This window comes from Myxine glutinosa, chromosome 12 (assembly GCF_964187855.1).
Source record: "Myxine glutinosa chromosome 12, kmMyxGlut1.1, whole genome shotgun sequence".
Classification (NCBI taxonomy): Eukaryota; Metazoa; Chordata; class Myxini; order Myxiniformes; family Myxinidae; genus Myxine; species Myxine glutinosa.
In genome coordinates, this window is record NC_136272.1 from 43852653 (window position 1) to 43875065 (window position 22413).

At 44.0% G+C, this 22413-nt stretch overlaps 1 protein-coding gene across 2 annotated transcripts in view; it reads right to left on the reverse strand.

Annotated features, from left to right (window-relative positions):
* Positions 1–22413, reverse strand: part of DNAJC2 (DnaJ heat shock protein family (Hsp40) member C2) — a 50484-nt gene that overhangs the window by 17871 nt on the left and 10200 nt on the right. For both annotated transcript variants that reach the window (XR_010986618.2, XM_068132619.2), the window contains exons 2-14: positions 19108–19298; positions 18180–18255; positions 12440–12538; positions 11808–11949; positions 10858–10938; positions 9042–9107; positions 8800–8891; positions 8541–8662; positions 4283–4432; positions 4100–4188; positions 972–1041; positions 546–736; positions 282–382 (exon numbers count right to left, since the gene is read on the reverse strand). Coding sequence is in view for 1 of the 2 variants with exons in the window: in XM_068132619.2 (XP_067988720.1) it covers positions 282–382; positions 546–736; positions 972–1041; positions 4100–4188; positions 4283–4432; positions 8541–8662; positions 8800–8891; positions 9042–9107; positions 10858–10938; positions 11808–11949; positions 12440–12538; positions 18180–18255; positions 19108–19298 (1470 nt within the window). In the remaining variant the exon portion in view is untranslated. The remainder of the gene's footprint in view (positions 1–281; positions 383–545; positions 737–971; positions 1042–4099; positions 4189–4282; positions 4433–8540; positions 8663–8799; positions 8892–9041; positions 9108–10857; positions 10939–11807; positions 11950–12439; positions 12539–18179; positions 18256–19107; positions 19299–22413) is intronic.

Consider the following 22413-nt stretch of genomic DNA (forward strand, 5'->3'; position numbering starts at 1 on the left):
AATTTTCTTCACTTGTGGGGGATAGTAAACAAATCATGAAAACAGACAATGTGTCCTAAAGGAGAGTGATACTTTTTGATAATTTTAAAATCATCCCATTGTTGTCTCAGAAAAAAGTTAATTATCAATGAGTGTCTTACAAAGCAGTAATTATTGGCAAAAGTGCCTCAGAAACTGGTTTAAACTGTTTCAAATTATTTAATTGATTTTGGTAGAGGGGACAGACCACCATTATCATACTACTTACACAAAGACATGTAGACAAAGGTGTGTTGTGATACCAAGTTTCTGGAGAGTCTTTGTTTTCGCAATGACGTCTTTTGCCATTCGTTTCACTCCACTGCTGGAGTGCGAGTTCATAAAGTTTGCGATAACCTCCCACCTGGTTCAACACACAGCACACCCACACTGTACCCTTTTTGTAAAACTCACCTCAGACTCCAGGTGCAAAGAAAATTAACATGATTTTTGCTAAAGTTAGCGTGGTTATGTGGCACCCTAATCTGTTTTTAAATGTCCACAGCCCAAATACCACAACCACTCACCGAGCGGCCGTCCCAGCAGGAAACAGGTTCACCGACTTTATGAGGAGTTGTACGTCCTCTTCCGACCACCAGGCATTGGTTACAGTCGCGCCACCCGCCGGTTGTGCAACTCCATCAACCCCCGTTGAGCGACCCCCCTGAAGCTGTGCTTGCGCCTTTTCCCGATCCAGAGTCTCATTTACCTCGTTCAGCTACAGGAAATGGACTCGCATTCAGCATCAAGGCAACAGTACATAAACAGGCAAAAAGGCATGAGCATGATCCAGGAGCCTGCTGTGGTGGCGTTTCAAATGAATCATGAACAGTTGAATTCCATCCCTCCTCTACCACACCCTCACCCCCAAACCGACATACACAGACAGACACATGCTCCCTCCAAAGAAACAGCACTTGCACCACAACCATGCCTCTCTACCTGTCCCTTACCTTTCTGTTGATCTCTACTTTTGCTTCACTCTCAGTGGCTTGTTCGAGCATTTCATTTAATCCCTGTAAACTGAGAAGAAGAACAATCCCATTTATGTGGAGGGAGGGGAGTTAAATTGACAATTCAATAACAGGCAAACATTTTTTTTTCTTTTGTCCTTGGTGTCCTTGTGTTTTATACTTCTCCCTCCCCGCCCCCCTTCCCACGCCTCCTCCCCCCAAGCCGTCTCCCTTCCACACATCTCCCTGCTCTCAAATGTTGTGTTTGTGTGCTTCCCCTTCTCTCCCCATCTTGTCTTCCGCTCCCTCTTTTTATATATTTTGTTTGTCTGGTTGATTTGTTTGTGAAGTAAATGTTAGCTCTTTCACGAGCCTCGATTCAGTATACAAAAAAAAAAAACCAAAAAAAAAAAACGTAAATTACACGTGATGACAACGGTGCTTGTTAGCCTTTTTTTTTTTCTATATCACGGCACATTTTTGAGTTTCCTCGATCCTCGTGGGACACCAAACCAAATTTTTACCCCATCAATGTGTATTATATTTTCACAAGCAAAAGTACCTGTCCCCAGTGACATGAAAAGCAAGCAAAGGTACCAGACTCCTATTGTCTGTTTGTTCATTGCACAATAAAACATGCATATTAAAAGAGTTTCACAACAAATTATTTAATAGAAAGGGGTAAAGGGACATTAAGGCCACCCTGTAAAACTTAAAAGCACAACCAACAACAACAGCTGCAAAAGAGAGCATATTCAATAAAATGCAGAAATTTGCAAGTTGGCAAAGGTGATTTGTGTTGCATTTTTATTTTTTGCTTTTCACTAATTATACACAATATGGTGTTTTAGCCTGGTGTTGGCTTAGCGGTTAGGGTGCCGGCTTAGGATCCTGGGTTCGAATCCCGGTCGATCGCTGAATTAACGCCTGGGGGGTTGACTTAGCCTGTCATCCTTCCGAGGTCGGCAAATTGAGTACCAGCTTGCTGGGATGAATGATCACGGTGTGTACCCCGATTTAGAATAGGTACACCGTATCCCTGCGCATCGTAAGAGCGTGACCAAGGGTTGGCGTCAGGAAGGGCATCCGGCTATAAAAACATTGCCTCAAACAGGGAACCATGATTGTCATGGGGCCCGCAAGGCTAACCCCCGCTCTAGCGGGGAAAATGGCCTTAAAACGATCATTCATTCATTCATTCATACACAATATGATACTCTAGGTCCCCTGCCTTTTGGGTGGTATTAGGAATAGAGTTGTGTAATATTAAAGCTAAATCTTGAACTTGTTAAAGTGGACATCTCTTTGGCCATTCTCAGAGAACCACTTCAGCACCAACGAGTCTCTGGCATTTCACTCAGGCCGACTGGCATGGTTTTCAAGCAGTCATCAATCATCTGGACTGGTCTCTCATCTCTACTGCCTCTGACATCAACTCATCCTGGGAATTCTTCCAAAGTAAATTGCTCTCTCTCATGCACAGATTTATCCCATCGAGTCTTCAGTTTTCATACCCTTCCTCCCGTCCATGGATACACTGAATCTTGTGGTGAGGCAGTTTCCCTGAAACAACTTGCTCTCGCCTCCTGGAAGGCAAATACAACTGAAGGCAATCACAGTTCCTTTCACAAAGCTCAGAACAAGTGCGAGTCTACCTTCAGGAGAGCCAGGAAACACTATCTCTCGACTCTCAAGACTGAACTCTCAAACCTGTCTCCCTCCTCCAAATCTTGGTGGCGTCTGGTCAAATCTGTTTCTACTGTTTGTTCCCCTTTCATCCCCTCCCTTACATCAAATGGCTATACAGCTGACTGCTCATGAAAAGGCGAAATGCTTAAACTCTGTTTGCTTCAAAATCTTGTGTCCCAAACCCATCTCTCTCTGTACCCACCTTACCCAGTCATACCCAGCTGCTCCTGGACTCTGTGTCCGTCTCTCCCGACAAGTTGGAGAAGTTTTTGTCAAACCTCGACTGATTCTGCAACTGGACCAGATGGCATCAGACCACGGGTCCTAAAATGCTGCACTGCCGCTTTATCACACCCTCTCTCTGTTCTCTTCACCCTCTCTTCTGTTCAAGGTCATCGACCATTTGCTTAGAAATCAGCCAACATTACCGCTTCATACAAAAGGTGCAAAAACAGATCCTTGCAACTACAGACCAATCAGCCTGCTCCCAATAATCAGCAAGGTCATGGAATCAATCATCGCTTCCGACATTAAATCCTTCCTCTTCTCCAATGGCTTGATCTCAAAACATCAATTTGGATTCAGACCAGACCACTATACTCTACTCTACTCTAATCTCTGGACACGCTGCATCTGCTGTCTCAACGATGGATGGAGGTCCTCAACACAAGACAGGAAATCAGAGCTGAATCCCTTGCCATATCCCATGCCTTCGATACGGTCTGGCACCCCACTCTGCTCACCACTCTCCTCTTATGTTATCCATGGAAATTTCTATGCATGGCTCACAGACGTCCTCTCCTGTCGTAGTCAACGTGTGGCTCTAAATGGAATTCTCTCATCTCCTCCAAACCCACCTCCTTCAAATTCTGTGTTTTCTTTCCTGAAGGTCCTAGTCGTGTCCATCTCGTTTATCCTGTGTACCCCGCCATAGCCTTCTCTCTTCCACAGATCTCCTGATGTCCCTGTTCCCTACTGTTGTGCTTCCCTCTCTCTCCCCCTTCTTATCTCCCACTCCCTCTATTATATGTTCTATGCGTTAGCTGTTATACGAGCCTCGACTTGGTATACAAAAAGAAAACGGTTTTTGAAATATCGTGCACACAAGCCAAGTTACTGGGATGGTTGCCATGGCAACATAATTCACCCAATCGCAGACATGATCTAATCAGGTTGAGATAATGTCATGAATAGATATCTGCAAAATGAAAGCTAAAAGTTCAACGGTTTTTGAAATATCGTGTACACAAAAGTACGTGGACGGATGATCAGTCAGTTGGTCGAATGGAGCTCATTTTAATGTCCTGAATGGAGCTCATCAGAGTGCTGGGGGGGGGGGAGGGAAATAACTGCTCACATAGCTTGGCACGTACACCCCTCCCCCCACCTCCAAAACAAGTCAGCACCTATCGGCGAGCTGCCATGCCAAATTCCCTGACCTTGCTAGGTGTAGGTGGTTGCAGAGTTTCTCCACCTCCTCCATCATGTGCACATTTTCTGCACTATCACTGCAAAAGTAGCCCCAGTTCTGTGCATGGGAGTTAAAGGAGGGTTATTCAAAAACCTTGATATCCCCGTGCACCCCACACCCCTCCGCACATTGACCAGGCAGAATCTCACACCTTGCAGGCTGTGCGCAGCCGCTGCCTCTCCTTTTTCAAGGCCTTGCGTTGCTGTTCCCTCTCCCGTCGTGCAGCCTGGTTCTGCTCCTTGGCCACTGCTTCTGCATGCTCCCTTGCTAGCCGCTCTGCTTCGGCTTGTTCCTGCCGGCGCTACAAACACACACATACGAACTACACCATTGCTGCACAGCTCAATATTGACAGTCACTGTGATAATAAAGTTACACAAAGTTTAATTCATTTGGATAAAATTTACTATTTTCATAGTAATCAATAATAAGACTATTACAAAAAATTTATAAATTCCCAGAATGTAGATTACAATCCCTCTACACCATATTACAATCCCTCAACCACTCTACAACAGATTACAACACCTCTACACCTGTAGCTTGAGCTCCTCAAACGAGTGAAGCTCACATTCTATCATTGTGATAATGAGCAGTGCGGATGTCGATTAGCCTTTACCTTTAAAGGAAGTTAAATAATTAAACCTCACAAAAACATGTTTCTTTATGTCCCCTTTTCCAAAGAACTCATCTGTGAAGAATATTTTTGTAGTTTAAAAGAATCATCAGCAAAAGTCACAGGTGAATGAAATTTTTGATAAGGATAAAGAATCCAGTGTGATATTTCAGCAAAATAGTTCCTTTCATTAGAGCGTGACACAAACGGCACACAAAGGGATTTCAATACCACACCAGGTTCGTGTGGTCAGAGTATTTGATTGGGTGGTACGAAGCCTACGACCTACGAAGGTAACAAAGTGGGCTTTACTGCCAAATCAAATGCAGACACCAAGCTACACTCGAGGTGGAATATAAATGTTCCTTCTAACAGGCCAACAGAGAAATACAGGATAACATAGGGGCAATACCCCCGGCGCTCACCTGGTAGAATAAACAGTATACTGCACTGATTAAAGGTATTTTAAATCAACTTCAATGGTTGCTAGAAGACAGGGCAGCATGCAGAATCATACCAACATAATCGAAAGACTTTAAACAAACAAACCCCAAAAATACCTATTTTGGGGGGCAACTGCCCCCCCCCCCCACTCCCAACCAGTGTACCTCCTCAGACCCCAATTTTTCCAATGCCTTGAACAAACATTGGTACATCACGGATGATGAAGGTTGTGGTGAGGTTTCATCAAAATTGTGTGTGTCGGTTCTGAGAAAAAAGCAAATACCTATTTTGGAGGGCAAGCCCCCGCATAGACCACCTTAGACCCCAATTTTTTTAAATGCCAGGAACAAACATTGGTACAACATGGGTGATTAAGGTTGTGGTCAAGTTTAATCAGAATTGCATGTGTAGTTTTTGAGAAGAAAGCAAATACCTATTTAGTGTGGCAAATTCCCCCCCTCCATAGACCCCCAAAGGGGAAGATTTTTTTTTAATGCCGTGCACAAACTTTGGTACATCACGGGTGGTGAAGGTTGTGGTCAAGTTACATCGAAATTGTGTGTGTAGTTTCAGAGAAGAAAGCAAATACCTATTTTGGGGGGGTAAACCTGGACCCACTTGGACCCCCCATAGACCGCCAAAGGGGCAGATTTATTTTAATGCAGTGAACAAACTTTGGTACATCACAGGTGATTAAAGTTGTGGTGAAGTTTCATCGAAATCGTGTGTGTAGTTTCAGAGGAAAAAGCAAATTCCTATTTTGGGGTGGGGGGGGGGGGGGGGGGTCAAACGTGGATCCACTTTGACCCCCGGTAGGCCCCATTTAGACCCACTTTTTTTTAATGCCGTGAACAAACTTTAGTCACAACACAACAGATAGCATTTGTGCCAAATTTGGTCGCAATCCCTTCAGCAGTTTCAGAGAAGAGGTTTCAAGTGTTTACGGAATGACTGACGGACGGACTGACTGACGACGCGCCATTGCATAAACTCCCCTGAACTTCTTTCCAGGTGAGCTAAAAACTGGACACAACTAACTGTACATGAAAGCTGATCAACTCGGTTTTTTTCCTTTTTTTGTACACAGTGTTGGGGCTCATGGACAACAGACACTCGAACACAGAAATGGATCAGGACATAACACAATGGAAAGGAACATTACAGTGCCTTCAGAAAGTATTCACACCCCTTGACTTTTTCACATTTTGTTGTGTTACAGCCTGAATTTAAAATGGATTAAATTGAGATTTTTTTGTCACTGATCTACACATAATACCCCATAATGTCAAAGTGGAAATTTACAAATTAATGAAATATGAAAAGCTGAAATGTCTTTGAGTAATTAAGTATTCAACCCCTTTGCTATGACACTCCAAATTGAGCTCAGGTGCATCCAATTTCCTTTGACCAACCCAGAGATGTCTCTACAACTTGATTGGAGTCCACATGTGGCCAATTCAATTGATTGGACATGACTTAGAAAGAAACAGACCTTTCTATATAAGGTCGCACAGTTGACAGTGCATGTCAGAGAAGAAACTCTACCATGCAGTACAAGGAACTGTCTGTAGAACTCTGAGATATAATTATGAGGTGTAGATCTGGGGAAGTGTATAAAACAATTTCTAGTGTTGAAAGTTCCCAAGAGGACAGTGAGCTCCATCATTAGAAAAGGGAAAGAATTACCCAGACATTTCCTAGAGCTGGACATTCGACCAAACTGAGCAACCAGGCAAGAAAGATCCTGGTCAGGGAGGTGACCAAGAACCCAATGACCACTCTGATGACAGAACTACAGAGTTCCTTGGCTAAGATGGGAGAACCTGCCAAAAGGACAACAGTCTCTGCAGCACTTCACAAATCTAGGCTTAATGGGAGAGAGGCCAGACAAAAGCCACTCCTGAGAAAAAGGCACATGACAGTATACCTGGAGTTTGCAAAAAGGCACGTGAAAGATTCAGAGCATGAGGCAAAAGATTCTGTGCTCTGATCAGACGAAAATTAAACTATTTGGCCTGAATGCAAAGCGCTACATCTGGTGGAAACAGAGCACAGATCATCGCTCATCGAACACCATCCCTACTGTGAAGCATGGGGATGCTCTTCAGCAGCAGGGACTGGGAGACTTGTAAGGACAGAGGGGGGAGGGTGGACAATGAATGGAGCCAAATACAGGTAAATCCTTGAGGAGAACCTGCTTCAGAGTGCAAAAGACCTGAGATTGAGGTGAAGATTTATGTTCCAACAGGACAATGATCCCAAGCATACAGCCAAAGCAACATTGGAATGGCTTCAGCACAAGAACGTGAAAGTCCTTGAGTGGCCCAGCCAAAGCCCAGAATTGAATCCCATTGAGAATCTGTGGAAAGACTTGAGGATTGCTGTTCACTGACGATCCCCATCAACTTGACAGAGCTTGAGCAAATCTACAAGGAAGAATGGGAGAAACTCCCCATATCCAGATGTGCAATGCTGATCCAGACATACCCAAGAAGACTCAAAGCTGTAGTCGCTGCCAAAGGTGCTTCTACGAAGTAGTGACTCGGGGGTTGAATACTTATGTAAATTGGATATTTCCTTATTTCATTTTTTTAATTATTTTTTAAAACCCTTAAACAATTCCACTTTGACATTATGGGGTATTATGTGTAGATCAGTGACAAAAAATCCCAATTTAATCCATTTTAAATTCAGGCTGTAACACAACAAAATTTGAATACTGTGAATACTCTGAAGGCATTGTACCAAAATGTATATTTAGTAATGTGCATGTCTTTCAACTCAGAATGTTTTTCTTATGGAAAATATTAATGAGTAACATCCGAAAGATCTCCTTGGCCGCTGTGGTTTATATGGCTCATTTAAACAAGTATTTTTTCCCCCATGTCAATCTGGGGGACGCCATGACTACTGTTCTGCATTTGAGTGACTATTATGTGGATTTAGGGTTGGGCTTCGAGGGGGGGGGGGGGTGGGGGGGGAAGGAAAGTTCAAGACTTGAAGAAGAAAGGGGGAGGAGAGAGAGTTGAGGTGTTGAGTGGTGCAGGTGGGAGGAGGGGCAAAGAGGAGATAGAGTTGGGGTGGGGAGGGAATTTGAAAAGTTGGGGTTTAGGACTTGGTCATATTTTACGTTTTGTGGAATTTCCGTGGGTGGGGAGGGAATTTCTGTGGGTGGGGAGGGAATTTCCATGGGTGACATTTCCGTGGGCGACAGCTATTATGCTGTCAAAGGACATTCTCAGCAAACTTCCTAAATATTCCACACACTATTGGGAAATAATTTCCTGACTACAGCTCAGTGGAATTGGGTGATAAAGGAAAAACAAGAGTTCATTAAACAAACACTCACCCGTTCCTCCTCCTCAATCTTTTGACGCTTGGCCGCCAGCCGTGCCTGTTTTTCTGATTCCTTCCTTGCCTTCTCCTCTTCCTTGAAGCGACGGATCCGTGGGTCACAGGCATACGCTGCATCTGGATGTGTTAAAATTAAATGATTGGGAAGTTCAGCAAACCAAAAGCAAAACAACAAAATGCCACAATCTTAGAAAAGTGACAACGTGCAAATTCAGGGTTGAGTTGTTGCACCGGGTGATTGCTGCCTGGCTCACCAACGAGCGAGCGAATGCGCAGCATCTCCTCTTTCTTGCGTTGCGCTCGCGCTGCACGGTTTTGTTTCTCGATCCAGCGTCTCTCATCACGGCTGCGCACAACAACGTACGCACGACACTCAAAAACTTCCACAACTTTCTCTCCCCTTTCCCTCATCACCTGACATATAATAACGAATTCTGCATCGTAAACATGAGAGAAGTTGGAACATGATCTTGATCAGGCATGCGCAAAGCCTCACCATTCGGCTTTCTCCTTTTCTTCCTCATCCAGGTAAGAAAACTCACGCCAGGACTCAAATTTGTACCTGAAAAGGCAAAAGTCCTCTTTAGTCACGTTACGTGATTATAAACTCTATCCACATAAAAGTTAAAGATTTAGGAACAATCATCCTCATTCCTTTTTTTGGTCTTAAGTGAAAGATTGCAGCTGCCCAAACATATTGTTACGGTTTTCAGAACCATCACTTGTAAATAATAATCCCTTGTAAATAACTCCCTGTAAATATTCCCATTTTCCAAAGGTCAAAGGTCGCACCCTAGTTAGTCCATATTGCAACACGTAGGACACCACAGGAACTTCTTCAGTTATTTCATTAGTATGTGTTTTAGTCAAGGCTGTGTTCCCAATAGTTTGACTCTGCGTTGCATTAATCAAATAACATAGGCCCCTTTTTCAATCCCGTTCATTTTGCAGCTTAGCCCTCTCCAAATTGGGTTACGCGCCTCTGCTCGCCCAGCAGCGTTCGCTGCCTGGCTCAAACGCCATTAACCATGCGGTCAGAGCGGAGAAAAAGGGGGAGGAGTTATCGGAGCAAGGCGTAGCCCTGTTAAGGGCGGAGTCGGTGAGCCTCGCGACCAACCAGGGCCGAGGCGAGCTCACCGGTGGGTGTGTCCTAAAAGCACGCGGCTTGATACACGAGCGCGTAATATAAGCGCTCGCGTGGGACTACTTAGAGAGTCTGTCGGCCAGAGAGAGTCTGCCGGAGTCTGAGTCTGAGTGAGAGTCTGCCGGGGAGAGTGGCACCCTTGGAGAGAACGAGATCCACGACGAGAGACGCGGGTGGAGCGTCACGAGGCACGCGTCACGATTCCCCCGATTCACGGACGCAATTCCTCCCCGATATATGAACCCCCCGCATGTAAGGTCCGCTCGCGCCGACAATACCAACCGCGCTGCCTGCCGGGTTTCACCACGGACCGGAGCCTGAACCGAGGTGGAGCGTGGACCGGAGTGGATCGTGAACCGGGGCCAGAGCCAACGCTGGCCCATCTGCTTGGACCTTCCTTCCTGCTATTCCCCTTTCGTGTAAGTCTGTTCGTGTTGTCCTGGGCGTGTTAATTAAGACTGTATAAGGTTGCCCTGTGTCTGCTTCTTCTTCTTCCCTTGTACATGCCCTTCTTTCGTTTCCTCTTCGGATTTTTGTTCGTAATTAATAAATCTCTGTTCTTCCTACCTTTTGGTTTCCTCTCCATCCGATCGTTTTAGTGATTTCTCAATTGAGTATACGTGGCACGATTAGAACTGCTCAGAATCGGGTTAGTATTTTTGCTAACGGCTCGAATCGCGGATTGCTAAACCGCTCGGCAATTTCCACCTGTCCGTGGTTCGAGCGGGAGTTATTTCCCTGCTTCGCGGAGGGATTGGCACGCAGGTATTTGGGAATCCATCTTGACCAATCACCCTGGCCAATCTCGACCGCGGAGGAGCGTTGTAACTTCCAGGACTGGGGGGAACGGCCAGCTTAAAAGACAAGGGGACTAACCCCCCCCCCCCCCCCCCTGGTAGGTAAGGGGAGCGCTGACCCCCGGATCCGCAACAATATATTTATTGCACAATAAGAGGTGAGCAATTTCAAAGAAAGCCTGGATGTGACCAACCAGGATGAAAAGGTGAGCTATTCAAGCATAATCTTGAAGAAAAAAAACCCTCCTGCAGAAAAGTTTGTTCGAACATAGTCCATTTTTCAAAAACCACAACAAATTGCATGCAATCCCATGACATGCACCACCCTGACTAAGGTGACCAATAAAACCGCTCTGTAACTGTGAACCCACCAGAAGGAATAGAACATGTCGACCTCCTCAAACGTAGCATTTTCTCCTCCAAGACTGGGCACATGTTGTTTTAAAGACCACCTGATGGCAGACCATGACATGGGGGGACCTTTTAAGGGAAGAAACCTCAAAATACTGTAGTTCCAAACAAACACAAGACAGATAAAAGTTTACAAACTTTGCTTGTGTAAAATGATAACATGCCATTCTCATGTAGGTTTGCTGAAGGAAATGTCAACGCATATATCATAAGTGTTTCAGTGTTCAGAAAGATAACCTGGTCGATACAACACACAGAGCTAAAAGTGGAAATCGATGTTGCCATCAGTGTTCTTGAAAGTATACGTCTTTCCACCAAGGAATTTTAAATAGAAATGGGAAAGATACAACAGCAAACTATTCATTATTAAATTTCAAGATAAACACACAAGTGCAGTAACAATGATCATGGAAAACAAAACAATCTCTTGAGGGACTAAAATCTGCTAAAAAAAAGACATCCTGCATTACTTAATTAATTGATTACTTCTTTTTTTTCCATACATGATCTCGGCTGGTCCATGATCATGGAAGTATCGTCGAGGCTGGTGAAAGAGCCAGCATACTAAACGGATCAGGACATAGCAGGACAGGAGGAATAGCACAAAGAGAGAGAAGGGGAGGGGCACACCACCAGCTTCAGGTATGAAGGACAAGACAGTGGGAAACATGGACAAACACTGGATGTGGGGCAAGAAAGGACGCATGGGGTGGACAAGATGGGCACAGAAGGAAACTCTCAGGAAGGAAAAGCTGAAAATTTGGAAGGAGGAGGGCTTGCGGGCGAGGGGGTTAACAAAGATATAAAAGATCATGGTTTTGGATGGGGGACTATCTGAGACGTTGGTGAACAGCTGTCTTGAAGACCTGGTGGGCAAGGATCGAAGAGAATGTGGAAGTTGGGTCCTTACCTGCCGTTCCTCTCAAAGCATTCGGAGAAAGTATTGAAGAACTCCTCGCGCCCTTCCGCTTTACTGGGGATAGAGTTATCGAACATGGGGTCAATGCTGTCGAACGCACGCCTTTTCGCTGGGTCTCCCAATATCTCAATGGCTGCGAAGAAATAACAGGAGATCGATGCTTTTTAATTGCCCCATTTATTGCTCACCCATCAGCTTATGAACAAATCCCATTCATTCATCACAAATATGTTTTGATCATTCATCATCTTATTGTCTTATACACTTGACCCCCACACATGCTGATGTAATTCGGTTTTTAGTGGGAGGGGGGGGGGGGGGGGGGGAAAAACAAAAAAAAACTAGCTTCCTGTGAATAACTACTTACATTTGTGTATTTTTATTTTAATGTAAACCCTGTTGTTGCACGATATTGGAATATTACGCAATCGTTACTCAAAAGCAAAAGAATCACAATTCACAACACGGGTGGAGGGAGCGGGACACAGACCACGAGGCCACAAAGTGCCATGTTGGTTGGTATGGAGATGTTGGGAATGACAAGGAAACTTGATCGTTCATGCAAATAAATAAATAAATAAAACAAAAACTTTATGCAAAACAAGAAACCTCAGCACATTCACCTTTCGTGATGCATGAGAAATAATCATCTTCTCCAGCACCCGTTGGCTGTCCGGCTGCTTTTCGTTTGTCTGGGTGGTGTCTCAGGACCATTGCCTTATCTGAGCACAAATAAGAACGACAACATTAAACGAATAATAAAATAATAATAATATAATAATAACAACTAGAAGTGCGCGCTTTGCAACTGAGAGCAGGTATGGCCGGGTAACAAGCCGCCCCCCTTTGATACAACCCTGTTTTGATCAGACACCTGACCAATGACATCATCTTTATGAAATTTAATTTAAAATGGGTAGTCAATAGCGTCTTTAAAGTTTTGCATGGATCGGATAAGAATATTTTTTTCATCCAATGTGGCTGCGTGACCATTTGACCGATGATGTTGACATTTTCAACCAATATTCCCCATGCATAGTCGATCATATTAAAAACTTTATTTCTCTGAAACCACTTAACCTATCAATTTTATACTTCACAAATATGATCCACGACCAATGGTGCATATATTTTAACAATAATGACTTAATTAGTCATGTGGTGTGGTAGCCACATTGGTTTTAAGGAAATATTTAAAAAGTTATTTCTCAGAAACCACTGAAGCTATCAATTGGGCAAGTTTCCCTTAGGCAAGTGACATTTCAAAGTTGGTCTCCAAAGCCAAATGCCAACTGGGCATCTTCCATCGTGCAAAGTCCTTCCTTGACACACCTGAGCTCCTATCCACCTACAAGGCCTTCATCTCCAGCTTGATGGAGCACTGCTGTCCTCTCTGGTTTGGCTCCCCTGCCTCACATCTTGATCAGCTTGACACCACGGAAACCAAGGTTTTCAAGATCATTGGAATCTCTCGCGACGAAGCCGAGTCAATCGGCCTATCATTTCGCCATCACCGACAGGTCGGTGATCTCTATCTTCTTCCGCCTCATTTCTGGTTTGCACCCTCTGCCCTCTCCGAGCTCTGCCATCTTACCCCCAAATCCTCAAAGTATCTGCAGAAGGCAAACACCAGCAACCACCTCTTGTGAAACTGCCTATATCCAGAACTTCTGCTCAAATCCACTTGCTTATTCCTCTCTTTTACTGCCTGTGGAACCACCTTCCACACTCTCTTTGACCTCTTTCTTCTCTCCCGGTCTTCAAGACAGCTGTTCATCGCCATCCCAGATCACCTCCAATCCAAAACCATGATATTTTCTACCCTGGTTAAACGATCCCTCCTCCTTCCATATTTCCAGTTTTCCCTCCTGAGAGTTCCCTTCTGTATCCATCTTGTCCACCCCATGCATCCTCTTCTGCCCCTCATTCCTCCCCACACCCATTGTTTGTCCAATTCTGCCTCTATCTTGGCCTTCAACAACTCTGCTGTTGGTGTTTCCCTCCTCTCTCAAACTATTCCTTTTGTCATATTGTGTCCTGACTCGCTCAGTGTACTAATTATAGCTATTCCACGAGCCTCGGCTATGTATGTATGCAGTTTGATTAAAAAAATTTTTTTACGCTGCCTGCCTGGCAATCAAACTAAATTCAAAATCATTCCAATCAGGAAACTTAGTGGTTTAAAGGACACATACAACAGGCACGAATAACTGATGTAACATACTAGATAAGGTGGTGTAATAGACACCACATCAATGGCGGAAAATTCCGGATTTTTTTTTTTATACGACTTTTACAATATTTATTTTATTTCAATTCAAGACCATAGAATTATAACCAGGCTAAGTCACAGTTTAGTCATTTCGAGAAAAACGTGAAAAAATTTTTTTATGTTTATATTGCTCACTTACGTTTAAGTGATCATATTTGTTTCATTCCTGCATCACCAAAAGGTTCAATTAAACAGTTATGTATGTTTTTATCACTCCTATGGGGTAAAAATAGGGCAAAACTCCAACATCCCAATATGGCTAATATTATAACCAGCTAAGTCACAATGGACTTGGCCCATTTGTAATATTGACTAACAAGTGGGCGTTGCTTAGTAAATGTTTAAAAGAGCACAAGGAACAGAAATATACCGGTAATTTTATCATGAGTGATTTATCTATCTATAATTCCAGTAATCTCTGTGTGTTTGTTTGTACGTTTGTACGTTTGTACGTTTGTTTGTCTGTGACCGCTGTTTCTCGACAACCACGGGTCCGATATACTTTAAACTTGCCAGGTATATTGCTGGGGACCCGAGGATGTGCCTTTTCAAGGTTTCATATTAATCGGACAATTACTTACCGAGCTATGTCCAAAAAACGATTCAACCAATCAGAGAGCAGCGAGCTATCGCGTGTGCCGAACGTGGCGGACACACTCTGCCTCGGATGGCACATTTGAGAGCGTATTCATTTATTTCACGTTTGCAAACTATGTTGGCGCTATGTTGGCGTTAAACGATGTTTTAAAACTAATTAAAACCCCGGGGGGATTGTCACTGTACTCGCAAGCCGTTCGCCGTTCGCTTTGGCGTTGCGAATGAACCAAAACATTTCATGAACCAAACCATTTCATGTAAAGCGTTCGCCGTTCGCTTTGGCGTTGCGAATGGACCAAAACATTTCATGAACCAAACCATTTCATGTAAATAGAGGGGGGGATATAATTTTAGATATAGATATAGTACGGGCATGCGCTAGTTCAATAAAAGTGTAACTATTTGACCAACGTTCAGAAAACTAGAAATGTTCAGAAAACTAGAAATGTTCAGATTATAAACCACCGTTTAGAGGCCATTTTTCCCCGCAAAGCAGGGGTTGGCCTTTTCGGGGACCGTGGTAGTTGTTGTTTTTTGGTCCCCTTTTTGAAGCAATGTTTTACGGCCGGATGCCCTTCCTGACGCCAACCCTTTTTGCCGCCTTCAACGACAAACAGGGAATTACCAGTGAACTGGTACTCAAATAGCCGACCTCGGAAGGATGACAGGCTGAGTCAACCCCCCTGGCATTAATTCGGCGATCGACCGAGAGTCGAACCCAGGATCCTAGGATCCTAAGCCGGCACCCTAGCCGCTAGCCCAACACCAGGGATTCCAACCCTGTTTCCAGGGTTCAGATTATGAACATGTTTAAATGTTTAGTCTATATTCATGTAGTTCAGGAGTGCAAGGCCTCATTCAGTCTTCGTAATCGTCACCATCGCTGTCACTTTCATCATTGTTGGCATTTTTGCGATGCACATGTCCAACACGTGGCAGATTTCGGTAGAAATCCTGATGTTCTCGAGGTATGATATTCTTATTCACTAGTTTCTGAAGATCATTATATTTTTCTAGCTTAAGAGGAACATGCCCATCAGGATATTTCTGTTGTGGATTGTTGGCTGCTTCATTTGCTTTCCTTTTGTATGGATTGAACTTGACCCATGGCTCAAATTGACTGTAGCTGTGCCTTGCCCACACCTCATTTTTATGAGGTATGAGCCGGGAACGCTCGGAGCCAAGGCCTAGCTCTTCACTTATGCCATACGAATACCACATCAGTTTCCTGATAGGCACATTGTTCCCTGTTTGATCTTTCATTTGAGCTTTGACTTTCTTATCTAACCATGCTTTGTAATCTTTGAATTCGCCACTTTTCATCATTACAACTTTGAATGGATTGAGTTCTCGTGATTTTTCGATGGTTTCCTTACAGTCATCCACAACGAAGGCCGTCCTTTTTCTTTTGTATATTTCAATACTGGCGAAATCTCTATCGTTAGGCAGGAGTGTGTGTCCTCTGGTCAAAATGAAATGGTCAATCCTTTTGAAACGTCCAGTTTCTATCTGATGTTGCAGGTAACCTATTACAGTTTTGTTTTTATTTTGACCAGGACATCCATCAGTAAATAAGACCAAGCGTGGTTTGGATTCATGCGTCTGAAAGTATTTTTCCAAACAGCTGCATACCTCTGAGGCACCTCTTTTTGCAGAGGTCTCTGTCCATAAGTTCATTGTCCCTAGCTCAATAGCACAATCATGGATCCCGAAATTGTATACCCACAGCATCCTGCTATAGAACATGTCCGACGTACCAACAGTAGGAAGGGGCAAGTTCTGTTGAAAATCAAAAGTCAACATTGACAGATTTCCTTTCTTAGCTTCATCTTGGTGGGTCCTCAGGGTTTGGCGGTGAACTTCTTGAAAGTACCTGTATGTCTGTTATAGGCCTATGCATGCTCATCAGCTTGGGTTTGTGAGAGTTAAAATATAGAATTGCATCCTTATGGACAACGAATCTGACTATGAATAGGACATCATGTGATTTTCAATACATTTGCCTGTACATGTTGTCTAGTATTACAATCGGGCCAAGTCCAATCTGAAGAAAATGAATGTATTCCCCGAAATGGAAGATATACCATGATGCATTTTGTGTTCTCTGCTTTCCAGAGGATAAATGAAATATTATTTAAGCTTACCTTTATATTTTATGAAATGTATCAGGTCATAAAAACATGAGCTAAGCTGACTTCAGCAAAATGGCTGACAGGCATGAGCCATGTGCCCACTTCGTGTCGAGTACTACAACCAGGCTAGGTCACATAGGTGGACTTAGCCTGAATGTAATTCTGTATTTTGACCTATTTACTCGGTTCTAGTTCAGGCCATGATACAGATATCACCCAGGTAGTGGTTTTCGACAATGGAGAGAGCCATCTTTTATGTAAAAATGTCACTAACTCAATATCTATAAAAATGTGACTTAGCCTGGTTATAATTCTATGGTCTTCAATTGAATTACATACTTGAACACACAACACAAATCACCTTCTTGTCACTTCCAAGAACCTTCAGATTGGCAGTACTTGGACATGTTAAATAAGGTGGTGTATAAGGGTGGCGTATAAGACTGCTTCAAGATCGCTAAACTTCAGGAATTTTTATTAACGAAATCATTATTTTATTTAAATTGAAGTACCATATATACTGTACTTGAACACTGCACGGGGGTTCTGTGAACTCTCTAGTTACCTCCTCCACCGAAGGTTGACAGAGGTTATGTTTTCACTCCAGTCTGTCTTTGAACAGGATGTCTCAAAAACTTATGGACGGATTTGGACGAAACTTAGCGGACAGGTTGGGTGCATGGCAAGGACAAATCAATTCAATTTTGGTGAAGATCCGAATCTGGATCTGAGAAACTTTATTATTGTTTAAAGTGATTCTTCACCATTGAGTGATGGGGATAAAACTGATATATAGCACCATATCAAAAAGTTATGGATGGATTTGGATCAAACTTGGTGGAGGGTTGGGTGGATGTGTGATAAAGATGAATTGATTCAATTTTGGGGAAGATCTGAATCCGTATACAATAATTTTTTTTTTAAAAGTAATTCTTCACCATTGTCAGATAGGGCCAAAAACGACATATAACAGGATATTAAAAAAAGTTGTGGACGACTTAATGACAAACTAGGTGGATGAGTTGGTTCGGTGACGAGAACAAGCAGATTCGATCTTGGGTCAGGTCCAGATCCAGATCCATGGGATACAAAACGTAAACTATTCAGCCTGGTGGAGGTATGCTCTCTACGGAGTGCCGTTCTAGTATGTAAAGGTAAATGAGCCCAATTCCATCATCGATTCAATGACGATGATGTGACTAGTTTGATCGCCAATGTGGTGGTATACACAAATGTCACTTGATCTTACAACACAGTTGCACAAGCAATCATCACCAACAACCAACGCCACTGCCCAATCCCATCCACCCAACAGACAAGTGAGTGTACTGGTGACCCAGCCCGCATACACAGCATACTCACGTGCAGCCTTTATCTGCCTCGGTGTGGCTCCGTGACGGATACTAGCGAGACCGAGCACCGCGTAATGGTCTTGGTTCTACGGACAAGCAGGGGCATTGGTACACAAATCAATTTCTTACTGCCACTCATCAATTAGTATTTTATTTTAGAAAACCAAGAAGGTATATTAAACGGGGGCGCTAATTTAGATTTAGTGTGCAATTATAAATCAATGGAACGTTTAGGGTTAAATTTAACCGTGGAGGGAGGTTCAACCGATCCTCAATCAAGTTTTGTCCTGCACCTGGCTTTTATTATCCATTTTTCTACTTCACTTTTGAAAGGTCTTTGTGAACCAAAATGTACGTTACTGCCTCCCATTTACAAAATATCCCGTGTTGTTGCTCAAAGGAAGTTGAAGTGCACGTAGCCCACAATGAGACTTTACGTGCTGTGGGTATATCACATGACGCTGTTGCCCTAACAGGCCAATTTTGCAAGAGGTTGGAAATTGCATTCACTGTTGGACTAGGAATGGTCTGCAGATTTGAGGTGCTGCTCAATGTACACAATCCTGAGTAAAGCTGGAACTTATCAGTTGAAACATAAACAAACTAGAACGGGCACTCGGTAGAGCGCATACCTTCGCCGCAGCTACTGTTCTGTACTTGGCATGGGAGTGTAGGGAACAGAACAACAAAAATACGATTTTGACCTTTTCGTGACCTTGACCTTGACCTCTGACCCGATTGCTCCCAAAATCTAATCAAATGTGTCCCGTATAATAACCAATCATCCCACCAAATTTCATGCAATTCGGTTGAATACTTTTTGAGTTATGCGAATAACATACACACACACACACAGACATACAAATAAATACACAGCGATCAAAACATAACCTTCCGCTTTTGCGAAGGTAAAAATACAACAAGTGGAGAAGTTGTACCTTCCAATCCTTGGGGTCAAGCGTTTTGAGCAGGGGAAAGTCCTCCAGTTGAACAATCTCACCGCCGGCCTCATCCTCAGAGTCTGAGCCCGATTCTGGTTCATAAACCAGGCTAGAGGTGCTATGACTGCGTCTGCGAAGCAAGGCCTCAAACCACCGCCCCACCGGCTCAATGCAGCACACAACAGGTGCTGCTCAGTACCAAAGACAAAACACAAGGCTTACAAAAGCAGGGTGAGATTTCCAGGCTTACACAACTTCTACTATGTTTAGTTATTACAATGTTAAGAAAATGAGGCCATCAACAATTCTCTGTGACAGAAAGCAAGAGAGATGACAAAATAAATAAGAAACAAGAACAGATACATTCAAAGTACACCGCCCCCATGCCAAATAAATAAATACTGATGTGCAGCTCATAGAGACTGTATTGGGAGGGAGAGGTGTACAACAATTGATTGATTAATTGCATAATTAAAATGAATAAAAGATTGTCATAAAATATGTTCTTAATCTTTTGGCTAATAGCATAACTAAACCACTAGTGCTTCATCCGAAGATGTATCCTTTAAAAATTCAACTAAATGTCATGAATAAAAAAATGAAATAATTATTTGATTAATCAATAAATAATTAATCGATTAAATGATTAATCAATAAATCAAAAAATACTCCCTTTCAGCGTGCGTCATTGCCAGGTCATGACGTTATGCAGCACCTGGATATGGCATAGGAAAGCAGAGGTTTACAACAAACAAACAAACAAGAAAGAAAGAAACCGGAGTGAAAACTGAGTACTCCCTTTCAGCGTGCGTCATTTCCGGGCCCCCTTCGGTACCCGTCAATGACGTCATGCAGCTCCTGGAGATGGCATAGGAAAGGAGCGGTTTACAACAATATTGTCGATAAGCAAAGGCTTACCTTTGCAGAAAAATTCGGAAGTTGCACAAAAAATGTATTTTCTTTAATACAATGTATTTCAGGCTGAATGATGCATGACCTCCAGCATGAAATACAACTTGAGCAACCCTGGGGGAAAGCTATTTTAAGGAGACTTGTGTGATGGTTCAGGATACTTAGCCCCATATTTTTTTACTCTCTACGAAGTACAACCGGAAGTTGCGTGCTCTTGGCCGACTTCACTTCCACGCATGTAGTGATGTGAAGTAGCAACGTTCTGGGAAAGAAAAATCTGTATTTTTCCGCAAAAAAAATCTTCCACAAACACACTGACATCTTCACAAAGCAAAATCTGCACAAATACACGCTTAAAAGTACAAGCCAGACGATCCAAAGCTTCCCCGGCAAGAAAGAACACCCCGATGATTTCATACATCTGACATTCACAGCTAGGACACACCTCGTGGATGCTATCGTCTAGATACAGAAACGTTACTGCCAGGTAACTGATGTTGCCATCATAGATTAAAGCACTGCCTAACAGACAAGGAAACACCGGTAATTCGTGCTGTGGAGCAAACTATAACTGCTCGCTGGAAAGAGGAAGAAGTTTCAGAAGAGGACTTGAAAACTATCACCAACTTTTATGGTGAAGCTCTTGATTCCTACAGACTAAAGGCACAAGGGGTGGCATTAGAAAAGGTCCATGACTGAACATAATGTTGCGAATATGGAATTTGACCTCCATATCCGCTTGTAAATATTCCCCTATCTTCTCCGATACTCCCCAACTCTCCCCTTACCCCATTCCCTAGTCCCATTGTCTGTAAACAACACCCATTAGAGCCGATCTTCCCCTTCATTCCCCCATTAAATGTCGTGCCCAGGTCCCCCGCACCACACGTAGACAATTATAGGACATCTTGCTAGTTATTCTTAATCTATGTCAGTTAAGGACTTGTTTCCATTAATTATGACTCTTCGTTGCACCAGAATGTGATGATATGGCACCAGTAGGAGTTTAGGACCTTCCCATACCTCCCCGCATCTCTTCCCATCATCTCAAGCTCCAACAACAACCACAACAACAGCGGCTTTGCGTCCTCACTCCGGCTCGGTTGGCCGCCATTGAACATGTGCTCGACGGGGTTACCCAGAAGGGGGCTCCCTGTCGGCCCCTCGTCAAGGGCGGAACCGGTAACCCCCGCACCCAATGAGAAGCCATGGGCCGATGCCATATGGGGCGGAGCTAACGAGCGAGGGCGTGACTCCCCGCCGGATATACGCGGCCCCGCGCCGGACGTGACGTTAGAGATGCGCCCCGAGCTTGGAAGGACAAGACGCCACCCTCCCGAGCGCTGAGCGACCTCCCCGGCATCTCCACCAAAGTCGCGACCCACGAGCGCTGAGCGACCTCCCCGCATCTGCTGGACACCACCGTACGTGATTCTGTCCCTGAGCCAGGTGCACCTGAGCCATCGACTGCCGCTTTCCTTGCCATCAAATCCCGTGTGAGTCAGCGTTGTCCCGTTTATCTGTGGTCTGTCTAGGGTTAATATAAGAGTGTGTCTAAGTGCCTGTCTTCCTATGATGTCCCTCTCGTCCCTGTAATCTAACCTTTTTCCGTACGAATATACCTGAGAATCGAAACCCTGGTGTCGTATTGTGTCATTATAACCCAGCCGGGTGTCTTCTCTTTCTTATTGAGCCAGCATAGCGCGATTAGTCAACATTCGGGCACAATCGGGTAACGTGTGCAGACGTGGTCATACCATAAAACCGCTCGGGAAATAACATCCAAGCCACGTCAGTAACAATTGGTGTCAGGAGTGGGATTCGAGGCCCGACCAAATTTGGAAAAAAAAAAAAAACGAATAGAGGAAAAAAAAAATTTGGTCAAAATTTGGAGCGGCCGAAATTTGTTTTGTTTTACGAAACTCGAATTTTGCAAGTCGCGCTATGGCGGATCAAGACGGCTGGGGTCCGGTAGGGGAGAGTGAGGTAGGGTCGATCCAGGACCAAAATGAGGGACGTGAGGAGAGCGAAACAGCGAGGGTAGCAGGCGCGCAAAATGGCGCCTCGCTGGTCACCGCGCCGGCGACCGTGACAGCGCCCCTGGTGGATCCGAACCTTTTCCTCCTGCAAATGGGGGCCCTTATGGACAGGCTAGAAGCCAAAATGGGACAAATGGGGAACCGGATGGATGCTCAGGGTGAGCGATTGGAGGGCCAAATGGGGGTAATAAGGGACGAAGCGAGGGCTCAGAGTGAGCAAATGGGGGTAATGAGGGACGAAGCGAGGGGTACCAGTGAGGGGTTAGACAATAATTTTGAGGAGTTAGACAAGAAATTTGGGAAGTTAGACAATAATTTTGAGGGGTTAGACAACGGGATAAAAGAAGTGAAA